This window comes from Phocoena sinus, chromosome 19, assembly GCF_008692025.1.
Source record: "Phocoena sinus isolate mPhoSin1 chromosome 19, mPhoSin1.pri, whole genome shotgun sequence".
NCBI classification, from domain to species: Eukaryota; Metazoa; Chordata; class Mammalia; order Artiodactyla; family Phocoenidae; genus Phocoena; species Phocoena sinus.
This window is the reverse complement of record NC_045781.1, coordinates 13,219,132-13,234,727: the sequence shown is the minus strand read 5'-3', so window position 1 is coordinate 13,234,727 and position 15,596 is coordinate 13,219,132. Positions and strand designations below refer to the sequence as shown.

The 15,596-nt window shown below is 44.5% G+C and overlaps 1 protein-coding gene across 1 annotated transcript in view; it reads left to right on the top strand.

Annotated features, from left to right (window-relative positions):
* The window catches only part of RYR1 (ryanodine receptor 1), a 118,099-nt gene that overhangs the window by 86,264 nt on the left and 16,239 nt on the right, over nucleotides 1-15,596 (top strand). The window contains 2 exon segments of the mRNA XM_032611825.1: nucleotides 1,242-1,429; nucleotides 15,058-15,399. Of these exon segments, the coding sequence (XP_032467716.1) occupies nucleotides 1,242-1,429; nucleotides 15,058-15,399 (530 nt within the window).

Genomic DNA, 15,596 nt, shown 5'->3' with positions numbered 1-15,596 from the left:
AAGCCCGCCCACAGCAACAAAGACCCAAAGCAGCCAAAAATAATCAATTAATTTTTTAAAAAATCAGATTTAACAATCAAAAATCCCTTTAAACATTTTTCTTGAAAAATTGAAAGATTCAGTGACCATGCGTCCACATTCTCACATGGGAAAAATCAGCTGAACTGGATTAAATAACTGTCATACCAATGTTCAATCTGATTTTGATGACTGCACTATGATTATATAAGAGAATGTCCTCGTCTTTAAGAATATATATGTGGAAATGTTTAGGGGTAAAAAGGCCTCATGTCTACAGCTTAGTCCTTAATGGTTCGGTGAAAAAAAATAGAGAGGGAGAGGTATTATAAAGCAAACATGGCAAAATGTAAACAGTTGACGAATCTGGAATACATGAGGGTTCCCTTGCACTATTCTCGTGAACTACCTGTAAATTTGAAATTATATGAAAATTGAAAGGTACAAAAAGAAGCTGGAGCCAGTTTGGGGAGTTCCCTGGCAGTCCAGTGGTTAGGATTTGGGGTTTTCACTGCTGTGGCCCGGGTTCAGTCCCTGGTGGCAGAACTAAGATCCCGCAAGCTGTGTGGCACAGCCAAAAAATAAATGAATAAATATAAATATAAATAAAATTCTGTTAATAAAAAAAGGTGGAGCCAGTTTGCTTTAGAGGGGGTGTGGGGTCCCAGTTTACCACAGTCTCCACCTCTCCCTGTTGTCTTGTCTTTGGCCTACCTCACTCATCTGTGGACCTGCCTGGCCTCTGTGGGCTAGTGGAAGGCTTAGGTGGTGTGAGCTCTGAGGTCATGCAGCTCTGGGTTCAAGTCCTCCCCACCCCCTTTACTGGCTGTGTAACCCTGAGTTTGAGACTTTCTCTGAGTCTGTTTCCTCATCTATAGAAATGAATAGTGACACACGTTCCTTACAAAGATGAGGTCGTGTCAGTGCAGCACTTGGCATGGCATCTGGACCCGCCATTAGTTTATGCCATTGTTATCTTTGTTGATGACTCCCCCAGCTATCGGGGGAGGAGGACATAGACAGAATCAGCCAGGTTCACACCTGATGCTGAGGCAGATCAGAAAGTGACCCTTGCCCTCTGAGGGGAGGTACAGGAGCTGGCCAGGGAAGCTTCCACCAGCACAGTGGATCCTGGTGGCTCCTGAGCTGGAGAGGGAGGCAAGCCCAATGGGGATCCAGAAAGGAGGCTCTGTTGAGCCACACTGACTTGGGGCTGCCTGCAGGGAACGTGGTGAATGGCATGATTGCCCGGCAGATGGTGGACATGCTTGTGGAATCCTCATCCAACGTGGAGATGATCCTCAAGTTCTTTGACATGTTCCTGAAACTCAAGGACATTGTGGGCTCTGAGGCCTTCCAGGACTACGTCACTGATCCCCGTGGCCTCATCTCCAAGAAGGACTTCCAGAAGGTGAGTACTGGAAGGCGGATGGGTGGGGTGCCAAGTACCAGTCATGCCCTTCCTGGCTGCCTGCTGTAGGCAAGAGACTTCTCTGGATGCCTCAGTTTCCTTATCTGTAAAACGGGGATAAAATTATCATCCTTGGACTTGTTTTGAAGACGAAATGCATCAACACAAATGAGAACCTTATTTCTATTATCATTATTAACAGTCACAATATTATCATTATTATAAATAGAGGTCAGTTATTCAGTTGATAACCATCTATTGGGTTTCTCCTCTGTGTTGGGCTCTGTGCTGATACCGTGGACACAGCAATGATTGAGACAGACACAGCCCTGCCTTCATGGGGCTTATAGACTCACGGGAGAGGCAGTCACTAACGACCACTGCAGGTCTAAATAATGAGGCTGTTAGGAGGGAAATGCAGGAACCAGCTCTGTCCAGGAGCCCACTCCTCTGCCACTGCCAACTCTTTCACCGCAGGTAAGCCACTCATCCGCTCTAAGCCTCAGGCTCCTCTGTGAAATGGGGCTAAGATAATAACATGAACTGTTTCACAGGACTGCTTTGAGGTTAGGCAGTGGGTGAACAGAGCCTGGGCAGTGCCTGGAACACAGGAGAGTACAAGAGATGTCACCTATTATAACTGCCAGATCTTTTCCATCACCATTTTGTTAAATTTTTCCTTTGAAATAACTTCAGTCTTATGGAGGAGTTGCAGGAACAGTACATAAAATTTCTGAATACCTTTTCACCCGGATTGCCCAAATGTTAACTTTTTATTTATTTATTTATTTGTTTGTTTGTTTGTTTGGCTGTGCTGGGTCTTAGTTGCTAGCACAAGGGGGGAGTCTTCGTTGCGGTGTGCGGGATCTTTTAGTTGCAGCATATGGGATCTTTAATTGCGGCATGCGTGGTCTTAGTTGCGGCGTGTGGGATCTAGTTCCCTGACCAGGACCCCCTGCATTGGGAGCTTGGAGTCTCAGCCACTGGACCACTGGGGAAGTCCCCCAAATATTAACTTTTTACCTCATTTGCTCTATCATAATTCCTCTTTACCTCTAAATACTTCAGTGTGTATCTCCTGAGAACAAGTTCATTCCCTTACATAACCACAAAACAATTATGCAAATCAGGAAATCAACATTGAGACAATCCTGCTATCTACAGACTTTATTCAGTTTTTGCTCTTGAAGAAATTCTTTTCCTTGTCAAGGATCCAGTCCAGGATCAGGGATTGCATTTAGGCATCCTGTCTCTTTAGCTCCCTTCAATCTGGAACCCTTCCTTGATCTGTCTTCGCCTCTTATGATCTTGATAGTTTTGAAAAATAGAGGCCAGTTGTTTTATAGGATGGCCCTCAGTGTGGGTCTGTCTGAGTTTTCCTTGTGATTCGATTCAGGTTATACGCCTTTGGCAGGAGTATCAGAGGAGGGCTGTGTCTTTCTCAGTGTGTTGTATCGGGAGGCATGGGATGTTGGTTCTTCCCGTTACAGTTGGTGTTAGCTTGGTCACATGGTAAAGGTGGTGTTTACCAGAGTCTCCACTGTACTGACACTATCGTTCCCCTTGGTATCTTGTGAAGATGTGCTTTGAGGCTATGTAAATAACCTGCGTGCCCTCTCAGGGTTAGCATCTATCAGTGATACTTGTCTCAACGATTATTACTATGGCAGTCGACAAATGGTGGTTTTCTAATTTCCCTGTACCCTTTACCTTTACTAGGTACCTTTTTTCATTTTATTGCAGTATGGTTGACTTACCATATTGCAATAAAATGTTGTGTTAATTTCTACAGTGTAGCAAAGTGATTTGGTTATATATATATATATATATATATATATATATATATATAAATATATATATTCTTTTTCACATTCTTTTCCATTATGGTTGATCACCGCAGGATACTGAGTGTAGTTCCCTGTGCTGTAGAGTAGGACCTTGTTGTTTATCCATCCTACATGTAATAGTTTGGATCTGCTAATCCCAAACTCCCAATCCTTCCCTCCCCCACCTCCCCCTCTCCCTTGGCAACCACGAGTCTGTTCTCTATGTCTGTGAGTCTGTTTCTGTTTCACAGATGTGTTCAGTTGTGTCATATTTTAGATGCACACATAAGTGCTGTCATGTGGTACTTGCCTTTCTCTTTCTGACTTAGTTTGCTTGGTATGATCATCTCTAGGTCCATCCACGTTGCTGCAAATGGCATTATTTTATTCTTTTTTACGACTGAGTAATATTCCACTGTATATTTGGACCACATCTTCTTTATCCATTCATCTGTCAATGAACATTTAGGTTGTTTCCATGTCCTGGCTATTGTAAATAGTGCCGCTATGAATATAGGGGTGCATGTATCTTTTTGAAATATAGTTTTCTCTGGGTGTATGCCCAGGAGTAGGATTGCTGGATCATATGGCAACTCTATTTTTAGTTTTTTGAGGATCCTCCATACTGTTTTCCATAGTGGCTGCACCAATTTACATTCCCACCAACGGTGTAAGAGGGTTCCCTTTTCTCCACACATTAGGTACGATTTTAGTGTAAGGAAGAGTTTTTCCCTTCTCCTCCATTTATTTATTTGTTTGTTTGTTCGTTCATTCATTCATTCGTTCATTTGTATGGGTATAGACTCATGACTTCTTATTTTATTCTAGGGATTGCAATCACTGTTGTCCGTCAGCATTTAAATAAACCCAGGGTCTCCTGAGTTGCATACAAAGTGCCCCATGCCTCCCAGTTGCCTTCTGAGAGCCTCCCTGCCTCTCTGTCTCCCCACTTCTCAGCCACGCCTCCCAAGAGCTATCTACCCTCACTCACTCCTTTCTCACCTCCCACTCCTTCCCTGATTCGGGGCTTCTGTCCCTGTCACTCTCCTGAAACTACGCCAGCTAAGATCATCAGTGACCTCTTCACCCTAAATCTCTCCTCTGACTTGTCATCTTGGCAGCGTTTGCCACAGTCGGCCATTTCCTCCCCCTCGCAATGCCTTGCTCCCCTGGGCGTCTGTGCCACGCATTCCTGGGACCCCCACCTTCCCTGCCAATCTCTCGCAGCCTCTTTTTTTTAATATCTTTATTGGAGTATAATTGCTTTACAGTGGTGTGGTGGTTTCTGCTTTAAAACAAAGTGAATCAGTTATACATATGTTCCCATATCTCCTCCCTCTTGCATCTCCCTCCCCACCACCCTCCCTATCCCACCCCTCTAGGTGGTCACAAAGCACCGAGCTGATCTCCCTGTGCTATGTGGCTGCTTCCCACTAGCTATCTATTTTACATTTGGTAGTGTATATATGTCCATGCTACTCTCTCACTTCGTCCCAGCTTACCCTTCCCCCTCCCCGTGTCCTCAAGTCCATTCTCTAGTAGGTCTGCGTCTTTATTCTTGTTGCCCTCGCAGCCTCTTAAACATCACTGTCCCTGAGCCCTGCACCTTCAGGAAGAAGAGCTAATATGTATCATGTTCTCACTCTGCCAGGTCCTGTGTGTAAATGAATGTTAATTTACAGTAACCCTTAGGTAGTAAGGACTTTTTTTTTTTTTTTTGGCTGCGTTGTGTCTTCGTTGCTGTGTGCGGGCTTTCTTTAGTTGCAGTGAGCGGGGGCTACTCTTTGTTGAGGGGTGCGGGCTTCTCACTGTGGTGGCTTCTCTTGTTGTGGACCACAGGCTCTAGGCATGTGGGCTTCAGTAGTTGCGGCTCATGGGCTCTAGAGCGCACGCTCAGTAGTTGTGGCACACGGGCTTAGTTGCTCTGCGACATGTGGGATCTTCCTGAACCAGGGCTCAAACCCGTGTCCCCTGCATTGGTGAATTCTTAACCACTGGACCACCAGGGAAGTCCCAGTAAGGACTATTTTTTATTCCCATTTTGCAGAAGTGGAAACTGAGGCACAGGAAGGTTAAAGTGCTGTGCTTAAGGTCACACAACTGATAAGTAACAAAGCTGGGATTAGAACTCAGGCAGTCTGGTTCCAGAGTACACTGCCTCCAGATTCATCCACTAATCTAGCCTAATAAACAGTCAGTGAGCACCTCCTGGGTGCCAGGCCCTCTCTGGGGAGTCCCAGCTCGACTCTCAAGACAGGCAAGTTAGGGTGAGAGTCTCAGTAGGGACTGCAAGAGAACCAAAAAGGACGATGCAGGAGCTAAAGTCACATCATTTATAATTTTAAAATGACTCTACTCAGCAAAGGAAACCATCAACAAAAAAAAAGACAACTGGGCTTCCCTGGTGGCACAGTGGTTGAGAGTCCGCCTGCCATTGCAGGGGACACGGGTTCATGCCCCGGTCCAGGAAGATCCCACATGCCGCAGAGTGGCTGGGCCCGTGAGCCGTGGCCGCTGAGCCTGCGCGTCCAGAGCCTGTGCTCCACAATGGGAGAGGCCACAACAGTGAGAGGCCCGTGTACTGCAAAAAAACGAGGCAACTTATGGAATGGAAGAAAATATTTGCCAACCACATATTTAATACGGGGTTAATATCCAAAATATACAAAGAAGTCATTATAGCTCAAAAGCAATAAAACCAATAACCCAATTTAAAAATGGGCAAAGGACCTGAATAGACATTTTTCCAAAGAAGACATACAAATGGCCAACAGGTACAAGAAAGAGTGCTCAATATCACTAATCATCAGGAAAGGGCAAATCAAAACCACAGTGAGATATCACCTCACACCTGTTAGGGTGGGTGTTATCGAAAAAACAAGAGATAACAAGTGTGGCAAGGATGTAGAGAAAAGGGTATCTTTGTCCATTGTTGGTGGGAATGTAAACTGGTGCAACCACTATGGAAAACAGAATGGAAGTTCCTCAGGAAATTAAAAACAGAACTACAGTAGGACCCAGGAATCCCATTTCTGGGTATCTATGCAAAGGAAATGAAACTATAACTGCAAATCAATGTTTGCACTCTCACATTCACTGCAGCATTACTCACAATAGCCAAGGTGTGAAAACAACCTAAGTATCTGTCTATGGATGAATGGATAAAGAAGATGTGGTATGTGTGTATGTGTGTGTGTGAAATATCATTCAGCCTTGGTTAAGGCTGGAAATCTTGTCATTTGCAGCAACATGGATGAACCTGGAGGGCATTATATTAAGTGAAATAAGCCAGCCAGAGAAAGACAGATACTGCATGGTATCACATATGTGGAATCTAAAAATAAAAGTCAAACTCAGAAACAGAGAGTAGAAAAGTGAGTGGTTTCCATAAGCTGGGAGGTGGTGGAAAAAGGGAGAGGTTGGTGAAAGGGTACAAACTTTCAGTTATAAGGTGAATTTTTAAAAAATGGGTAAAGATCCCTCCTGACGATTCAGGGTTTCACAAATCACAAGATTTGATGTCATGTACACAACATTTTGTAGCTCAATATCTGTTTCACAAAGTTACAATCTGTAACTTTAAAAGTGCATTGGCTTTATTTTTTGAATAAATAATACATTCACATAATTTTTAAAGTAAAGAATAACAAAGTATGAAGTGTGAGAAGTCTCATTCCTGCCCCTTTCTCAACCTACGCTTCCTTCACCCCCACTGCTCTGAGTAAGCATTAGTTCCTTTTGTGTCCTTCTATCATTTTCTCCAGATATTATTTTCCTCTTTTCTTACATAATAGGTCATAAGCTATATACATTGGCCTGTATCACTTAACAATATATTCTAGAGATATAGGGAGTGTCCTGATTATTTTTTATAGGTATCCAGTACTCCAGTTTGTGTATATATTATGGTTTATTTGATTATTCCCTGTCGATGGGCACTCACTTTTTCCCAGTCTTTTGCCATTACAACACATGCTGTCATTAGGGCGGCCATGGATAGTTGTGCAAGTTGTGCACTGTACAAAGGTGCCGTTTATAGGACAGATATTGTACATTTGTACTGCTGATTTCCAGTAAGAGTGTTGAGGAAGGCTCCATATGGGCCACTAGCAATGCTGGCTAGAACAATTACCTTTGTATGTACATCACTTTGTACGTGCAGTTGTATCTAAAGGTAAACTTCCAAAAGTGGGATTGCTGGGTTAAAGGGTAAATTCATTTGTCATTTGGACGGATCTTGCCCTGCATTTTTCCTTCTCATTAGCAAAATGTGAGACTGCCTGTTTTCCCACAGCCTCACCACCAGACCACATTGTCAAATATTTGGATTTTTGCCAATCTGATAGGTGAAAAAGGGTATTGAGTGAAGTTTTAATTCACATTTCTCCTGTTACGAGTGCAATTAGGCATCTTTTCATGTTACTTCTTTTGTATTACTTGTTCAGTGAACTGACCATGTCTTTGGCTTACTTTTCTATTGGAATGTTGGTATTTTTCTTCTTGATTTCTGTATTTGGCTGATTATAACTTTGTTAGTGATATGAGGTGTACTTCTTTTTTCTAGTTCAGCATTTGTCTTTTGACTTTGCTTATGGTGGTTTGTTTTGTTGGTTGGTTGGTTGGTTGGCTTTGGGGGGAGAGGGCTGGCCATGCATAAGACTTGATTTTTATGTAGAAAATTATTTAAAATATTTTATTAATTTTTAACAGAATAGATAATACAGGGATACAGTCCTTTTGTAGAGAAATTCAGAACTTATAGCTATGGTTGAGGTTACCTTTGGTCCCCATACCCAACCCTACTCTCATCCTGCCTCTTCAAAGGCTGCCACAGTTATCCTCTGGATGTTCATACCTCTGGACATTTATTTCTGCATTTCCGTTCATATGTAAATCTGCACTGAAAAATATATAGAGGGCTTCCCTGGTGGCGCAGTGGTTAAGAATCTGTCTGACAATGCAGGGGACACTGGTTTGATCTCTGGTCCGGGAATATCCCACATGCCGCGGCGTAACTAAGTCCGTGTGCCACAACTACTGAAGCCCGTGCGCCTAGAGACTGTGCTCCGCAACAGGAGAAGCCACCGCAATGAGAAGCCCGCGCACCACAACAAAGAGTAGGCCCCGCTGCCAGCAACTAGAGAAAATCCACGTGCAGCAGCGAAGACCCAATGCAGCCAAAAATTAAATAAATGAATGAATAAATAAATTTATTTAAAAAAGAAAAATATATGGAATCATTTTAGGGCTTCCCAAGTTCTTCATGGTTGACAGTGTTCTTGACAGTTTGCAAAACATGTCTCCAATGATAAGTACTTTGCAGATTCCAAAACATCTACTACAGTTTGGAAAACCCTTCCTGGTGGGTGAAGACACATTTCAGGCTATTAATTTATTCTTAGTTAGTACTATTTTGTGGTTTCCTTTATTGTTTTTTATTAGCAAATGTTTTTGTACCTATCTCTAAATTAAAAGACTTCCTTTTAAAAAACATCTTTATTGAGATATAATTCATATGCTATAAAATTCACCCATTTAAAAGGTACAACTTAATGTTTTTTTGATATATTCACAGAATTGTGCAACCATCACTACAATCTAATTAGAACATTTTAATCACCCCAGAAAGAAACCCCATACCCTTTAGCGGTCACTTCCATTTCCCCCACTCAGGCCCTTGGCAGCTAATCTACTTTCTGTCTCTATAGATTTGCCTGTTTTGGACACTTCATATAAATGGAACTATACAATATACGGTCTTAAAAAGCTTTCCTTCTATTTAACGAACCACAATGTCATTATCACTCCTAACTAAAAACAAAGCAATAAAGACAAAATTAAAAAGATCCATAGTTCATTAAATCATCAAATGTCTGGCCAATGTTCACATTTCCGGATCTTCTAAAGACCACATATAATTTTTTGTAATTTCTTTGAAGCAGGATCCAAACAAGGCCACCCAGTGCTGTTGGTTGCTATTTCTTAAATTCTCCTTTTTAAAAAAAAAAAATTATCTACTTATTTATTCTTGGCTGTGTTGGGTCTTCGTTGCTATGCATGGGCTTTCTCCAGTTGCGGAGAGCGGGGGCTACTCTTTGTTGCGGTGTGCAGGCTCCAGTAGTTGTGGCACATGGGCTTAGTTGCTCCACAACATGTGGGATCTTCCCAGACCAGGGTTCAAACCTGTGTCCCCTGAATAGGCAGGCAGATTCTTAACGACTGCACTACCAGGGAAGTCCCTGGTTGCTGTTTCTTTAAACCTCCTTTTATCTACTGCTGCCCCTCCATCACTTTTCCCTTACCTGGCAGTTTATCTGATGGATACCTGGGTTGCTGGTCCTGTAGAGCAGCACTGCCTGATAGAAATATAATGAGAGCAACACATATAATTAAGAAATTTCTGGGACTTCCCTGGTGGTCCAGTGGTTAAGAATCCACCTTCCAATGCAGGGGACGCGGGTTTGATCCCTGGTCGGGGGAACTAAGATCCCGTATGCCACGGGGCAACTAAGCCCGCACACTGCAACTACTGAGTCCATGTGCTCTGGAGCTCTTGCACCAGTAGAGAGAAGCCCATGCGCCACAACGAAGAGCCCGTGCACTGCAAGGAAAGATCCCGCGTGCCGTAACTAATACCCAACACAGCCAAAAATAAGTAAATAAATACTAAAAAAAAAAAGAAATTTCTAATACCTACACTTAAAAAAAGAAGTAAAAAGAGGGCTTCCCTGGTGGCGCAGTGGTTGAGAGTCCGCCTGCCGATGCAGGGGACATGGGTTCGTGTCCCCGTCCGGGAAGATCCCACATGCCGCAGAGTGGCTGAGCCTGTGTGTCCAGAGCCTGTGCTCTGCAACGGTAGAGGCCACAACAGTGACAGACCTGCGTACCGCAAAAAAAAAAAAAAAGAAGTAAAAAGAAACACGTGAAATTATTTTTAACAATGTTTTATTTAACCTACTCTACCAAAATAATATTTCAACATATAGTCAATGTAAAAATTATCAGATATTAAATTTTTTTTATACTAAGTTTTTTTTTTTAAGGAACATTTATTTATTTATTGGCTGTATTGGGTCTTCGTTGTTGCATACAGGCTTCCTCTAGTTGCGGCAGGCGGTGGCTTCTCTTGTTGCGGAGCACGGGCTCTAGGCGCGTGGGCTTCAGTAGTTGTGGCTCGCAGGCTCTAGAGGGCAGGCTCAGTAGTTGTGATGTACGGGCTTAGTTGCTCTGTGGCATGTGGGATCTTCCCGGACCAGGAATTGAACCCACGTCCCCTGAATTGGCAGGTGGATTCTTAAGCACTGCGCCACCAGAGAAGTCCTATGCTGAGTCTTTAAAATCCATATGTATTTTACAGTGTCAGCACACCTCACTTTGCACCAGCCATGATTCAAGGGCTCAGTAGCCACATGTGGCTCGTAGCTGTCATTAGTGCTCTCCTAGTTGTAGAGTTTCCCACAGTTTTGATCTGGCTGATGCAACTTTGTGGTGTCATTTAACGTGTTCCTCTGTCCCCTGCATTTCCTGTAAACTGGGACTTGGGTCAAGAAGCTCAATCAGATTCAGGTTTGGAGTTTTTGTTTTTATTTTTCACCAACACCTTCCTTTGTGGTGCTTCATACGTCCATGAAGAGGCACATCCTGTCCCGTCATCTCTCCTTTTGTGATGTCAGCAACCACTGATATTCAATGCCCAGACACATTAGTTCATTAGAGGTTGCAAAATGGCAATATTCTCATTTCTAAATGTTTAACCTTTACCAAACATCATATGGTTTCCCAAACCCAAAGCATCATATGATTCCCAGACTCTTTACAAATCTTTGTATTTTACAATATGCTTTTCAATTTTTTTATGGTTTAAAAGAACAAGGTTAGGTTTTTTTTTAAGGACTTCTTAATTTTCAAAAAGTATAACAAAGTTAAAAAGTCTTTTCAGTTTTCAAGATGCTTAATTCATTTCACAAATATGCATTAAGCACGTACTGTGTGTAGCAGTGAACAAAACAGAGACTGACAGCCCAGTGGCTGTCAGATGAAAATAAGTAAAGAAACAAAATAATTTCAGGTTATAATCTGTGGTCTGAAGGAAGTGAGCAGGGTGGTGTGCAAGAGAGCATGTGTAGAGTAAGCCCTGTAAATTGGGTGGTCAGGGAAGGTCTTTCTAGAAGAGGACATTGAAGCCAAGAGCTGAAAGCTACCCTGTGAAGGTAGGGGAGGTTGTGGCATCCCCAGGACAAGGGACAACAAGTGTAAAGGCTGAAAAGTGGGAATAAGAGGGATGCAAAGGAGGCCAGTATGGCTGGAGAGGGCTGTTGGGGGTGGGGAGAGGAAAACTTTAAGTCTGAGCGGTGAGGGGGGCAGATGTGCTGACACTGGTTGGCTGCAGGGAGGACTCTGACTTTTGACCTGAATGAGATGGAGCTATGGGAGGATTCTGAGCAGGGGAGGAATGTGACCTGACTCAGATGTTCACAGGGTCCCTCCAACTGTGGGTGGGGGAAAGAGACTGTGGGGATAGAAGAGGAGAAGGGAGACCAGGGAGAAGGTTGCTGTGAGGGTCCAATGGGGGACAAAACCAGGGTAGGGGCCATGGACGGGGCAGAAGTGTGTGTGTCCTAGATCTTTTGAAAGTAGAGCTGACAGATTTGCTGATGGATTAGGTGTGGGTAGTGAGATAAAAGAAAGGAATCAAGGATGACTCAAAGATTTTAACTTAAGCACCTGGGTGGGTGGTGATGCGATTCCGGATTTGGGTAAGACTGTGGGAGGAGAGGTTTTGAAATCAAGAGGTCAGTTTTGGCCATTTCCACAAAGAGATGTCAGATAAGGCTTCCACTGTTAAGTGTATGGATTCTGGGGAGCAGTCAGGGCCGGGACGTAGACTTTACCATCATTGGCATGGGATGGCTTTCAGAGGATCAGGCCTCAATGACATCTCCATGACGAGTGTATATCTCAAGAAAAGCATGTAAATTCCAGGCCTGGAGCCCCTCCAACCTTTAGAGGTCTGGAAGAGAAGGAGACTCCAGCCAAGGAAACTGACAACAGTCAGAGAAAAAGGTATTTCAAAAGAAGGGGATAGGCAAATGCACAACGTGGAGTATGGTTGGGGGGGGGGGGTGTCAGATTTTAAGAGGGACAGTGTCACACTGTATCACAAGGGAAGGAGTCAGGTTGATGGCGTGACGGTAGAAGGTGAAGAGTTCCTGTGTGATTATGTCTCCACGCGCTTTGTGGTTTCTAGAGCCCTTCATGATTTGCAAAGCATGTTACTCATTTAGAAAGCATTTTGCAAAGTTCTTGGCTACAAAGCATTTTTTAGAGCCAGAAAATTTCGCTTCTGTTCATACCCCAGAGCAGTGTTTCTCAAACCACGTTGCAACCCATCTGTTGGTCATGAAATTTAGTTAAGTCATGACCAGCATCTTTAAAAACAAAATAGAATAGGACATTGCAGAGTGTGTTACATAGCGAAAGTCAGAATTGTGTCGTGAAAACTTTTTTTTTTTGAGTCACATTATAAAATGCATTCTTACTATAGGTGTGGTCAAAACATTTGGAAGGCTGCCCCAGAGAACCTCTTGCAAAGAGTGCATTGAAGATCAGTACAAGAACGTTTAATGAAAATGTAAAGTTAAAAACTGGAAATAAACTAAATGTCTGTCATCAGGATTATACATAGTGTTCTGTTTATAAAACAGGAATACTACACAGCAGTGAAAATGCATTCATTTGATCTATATATCAACATGGATAGATCTTGAAAACGTACAGCTGAGTAAAAAAAGCAAGTTTCAAATTACATGATTATAATTATAATATTCTTTAAATCAAAATAATGCAGAGGATACCCAACTTTTTGTGTGAGAAAATGACAGAATATAAGTAGTAGAAGTACTGACACATCTTTTTTTATTGAAGTATAGTTGATTTACAACATTATATTAGTTTCAGGTGTACAACATAGTGATTCAATATTTTTATAGATTATACTCCATTTAAAGTTATCATAAAATACTGGCTATGGGCTTCCCTGGTGGCGCAGTGGTTGGGAGTCCGCCTGCCGATGCAGGTGACACGGGTTCGTGCCCCGGTCCGGGAAGATCCCACATGCCGCGGAGCGGCTGGGCCCATGAGCCATGGCCGCTGAGCCTGCGCATCCGGAGCCTGTGCTCCACAATGGGAGAGGCCACAACAGTGAGAAGCCTGCGTAACGAAAAAAATATATATATTAGCTATATTCTCTGTGCTGTACAATATGTCCTTGTAGCTTATTTATTTTATTCATAGTAGTTTGTGTCTCTTAATCTCCTATCCCTATCTTGCCCCTCCCCCCATGCCCTCTCCTCACTGGTTTGTTCTAATTTGTTCTCTATATCTGTGAGTCTGTTTCTGTTTTGTTATATTCATTCATTCGTTTTATTTTTTAGATTCCACATATAAGTGATAACATACAGTATTTGTCTTTGACTTATTTCACTAAGCATAATACCCGCTAGGTCCATCCACGTTACACATAGTTCTTTGGAAGGATACACCAACTCCTTGGTGGATACCTTGAGGGAGGGTGCGGTTAATGGAGCAGGAGAAAGGTACACAGAGGGCTCCAATCATACCTGTCGTGTTATAGTTCTTACATATATAGTAGCTGAAAATATGTTCTGGGGTGATGGGCATACGACTTTATTCCCAGTTGAAATTTGGAGGCCTCCATGGTGTCCGGTGCCAGTTATTTAGTTGCTGGAAATGGTAGGATGGGGGACCAAAGGGCCTTGGGGAAGGGGCAGAGGTGGTGGCATGTATCAGTCAGGGCGCTAGCTGTAAGGGGGCTGGCCTGGAGGAAAGTGTAATTATCGAACTCAGAGACAGAAGGAGCTGTGTGGACAGGACGGCAGAACTGACCTTTGGCATAGAGATACAGCCAGCACAGGGAGGGAGCCGAGGACAGAAATGCCACACGTCCATTCTCCTGCTGCTCCCCGACCTCAGCTGGACAGGCCCCAGCTGCAGCCAGAGGGTCAGGAAAGCCTCTGGTACAGACCACAGGTGTCATCATGTGGGGGGAGGATGGGTGGAGAGCAGGCCTGCGGGGACTCACCAGGTTGGCAGGCAGGGAGCTTGGGGCAGCATCTCTTTACCAGCTGCTACACAAGTGCTGAGTTTCATCAATTCACATCTTACCATCTCTGAAAATGGACTTTATCTGACAGTGGATGGTTGCTCAGCTTTGTGGAAATGCAGCATGCAGTATTTTTTTTAATAAATAAATTTATTTATTTACTTTTGGCTGCATTGGGTCTTCATTGCTGTGCGCGGCCTCTCTCTAGTTGCGGCGAGCGGGGGCTACTCTTCGTTGCAGTGCGCGGGCTTCTCATTGCAGTGGCTTCTCTTGTTGGGGAGCACGGGCTCTAGGCGTGCGGGCTTCAATAGTTGTGCCACGTGGGCTCAGTAGCTGTGGCTCGCGGGCTCTAGAGCGCAGGCTCAGTAGTTGTGGCGCACGGGCTTATTTGCTCCGCGGCATGTGGAATCTTCACGGACCAGGGCTCGAACTCGTATCCCCTGTATTGGCAGGCAGATTCTTAACCACTGCGCCACCAGGGAAGTCCCGTAACATTTAGTGTTTTAATAGCTGGTACAGCCTCACCCATACCAACCTGCTGGGCGTCAGCCTTGGGTGCTGGTTATATGATTCTGGATTTTTCTCTCCTTATGAAAAGTCCATAGTTCTTTCGGGAAGGGCATTGGGGCTCCCTAGGCCACCCCTCTGACCTCCCCCGCTCACCCTTGCCCACCCTCCAGGCCATGGACAGCCAGAAGCAGTTCACTGGTCCAGAAATCCAATTCCTGCTTTCATGCTCCGAAGCGGATGAGAACGAGATGATCGACTGCGAGGAGTTTGCCAACCGCTTCCAGGAGCCAGCCCGCGACATCGGCTTCAACGTTGCCGTGCTGCTCACCAACCTGTCGGAGCACGTGCCTCACGACCCGCGCCTGCGCAACTTCCTCGAGCTGGCCGAGAGCATCCTCGAGTACTTCCGGCCCTACCTGGGCCGCATCGAGATCATGGGCGCCTCCCGCCGCATCGAGCGTATCTACTTCGAGATCTCGGAGACCAACCGCGCGCAGTGGGAGATGCCCCAGGTCGGTGGCCCCGCACACGCGCATGCTTGCCTCCCGGGGCCTCGGGGCATGCTCCTGGCATGCCTGGACCACACATGGGGCTGTGCACACTTCGCACATCCGCTCTGCAGACCCTGGTGTGCCCCTGCTCCGCTCGTGCAAGCCCATGCCCACCCTTCTGCACACGTTGTATGGGTGCCGCTGTGCCCTTGCGCACC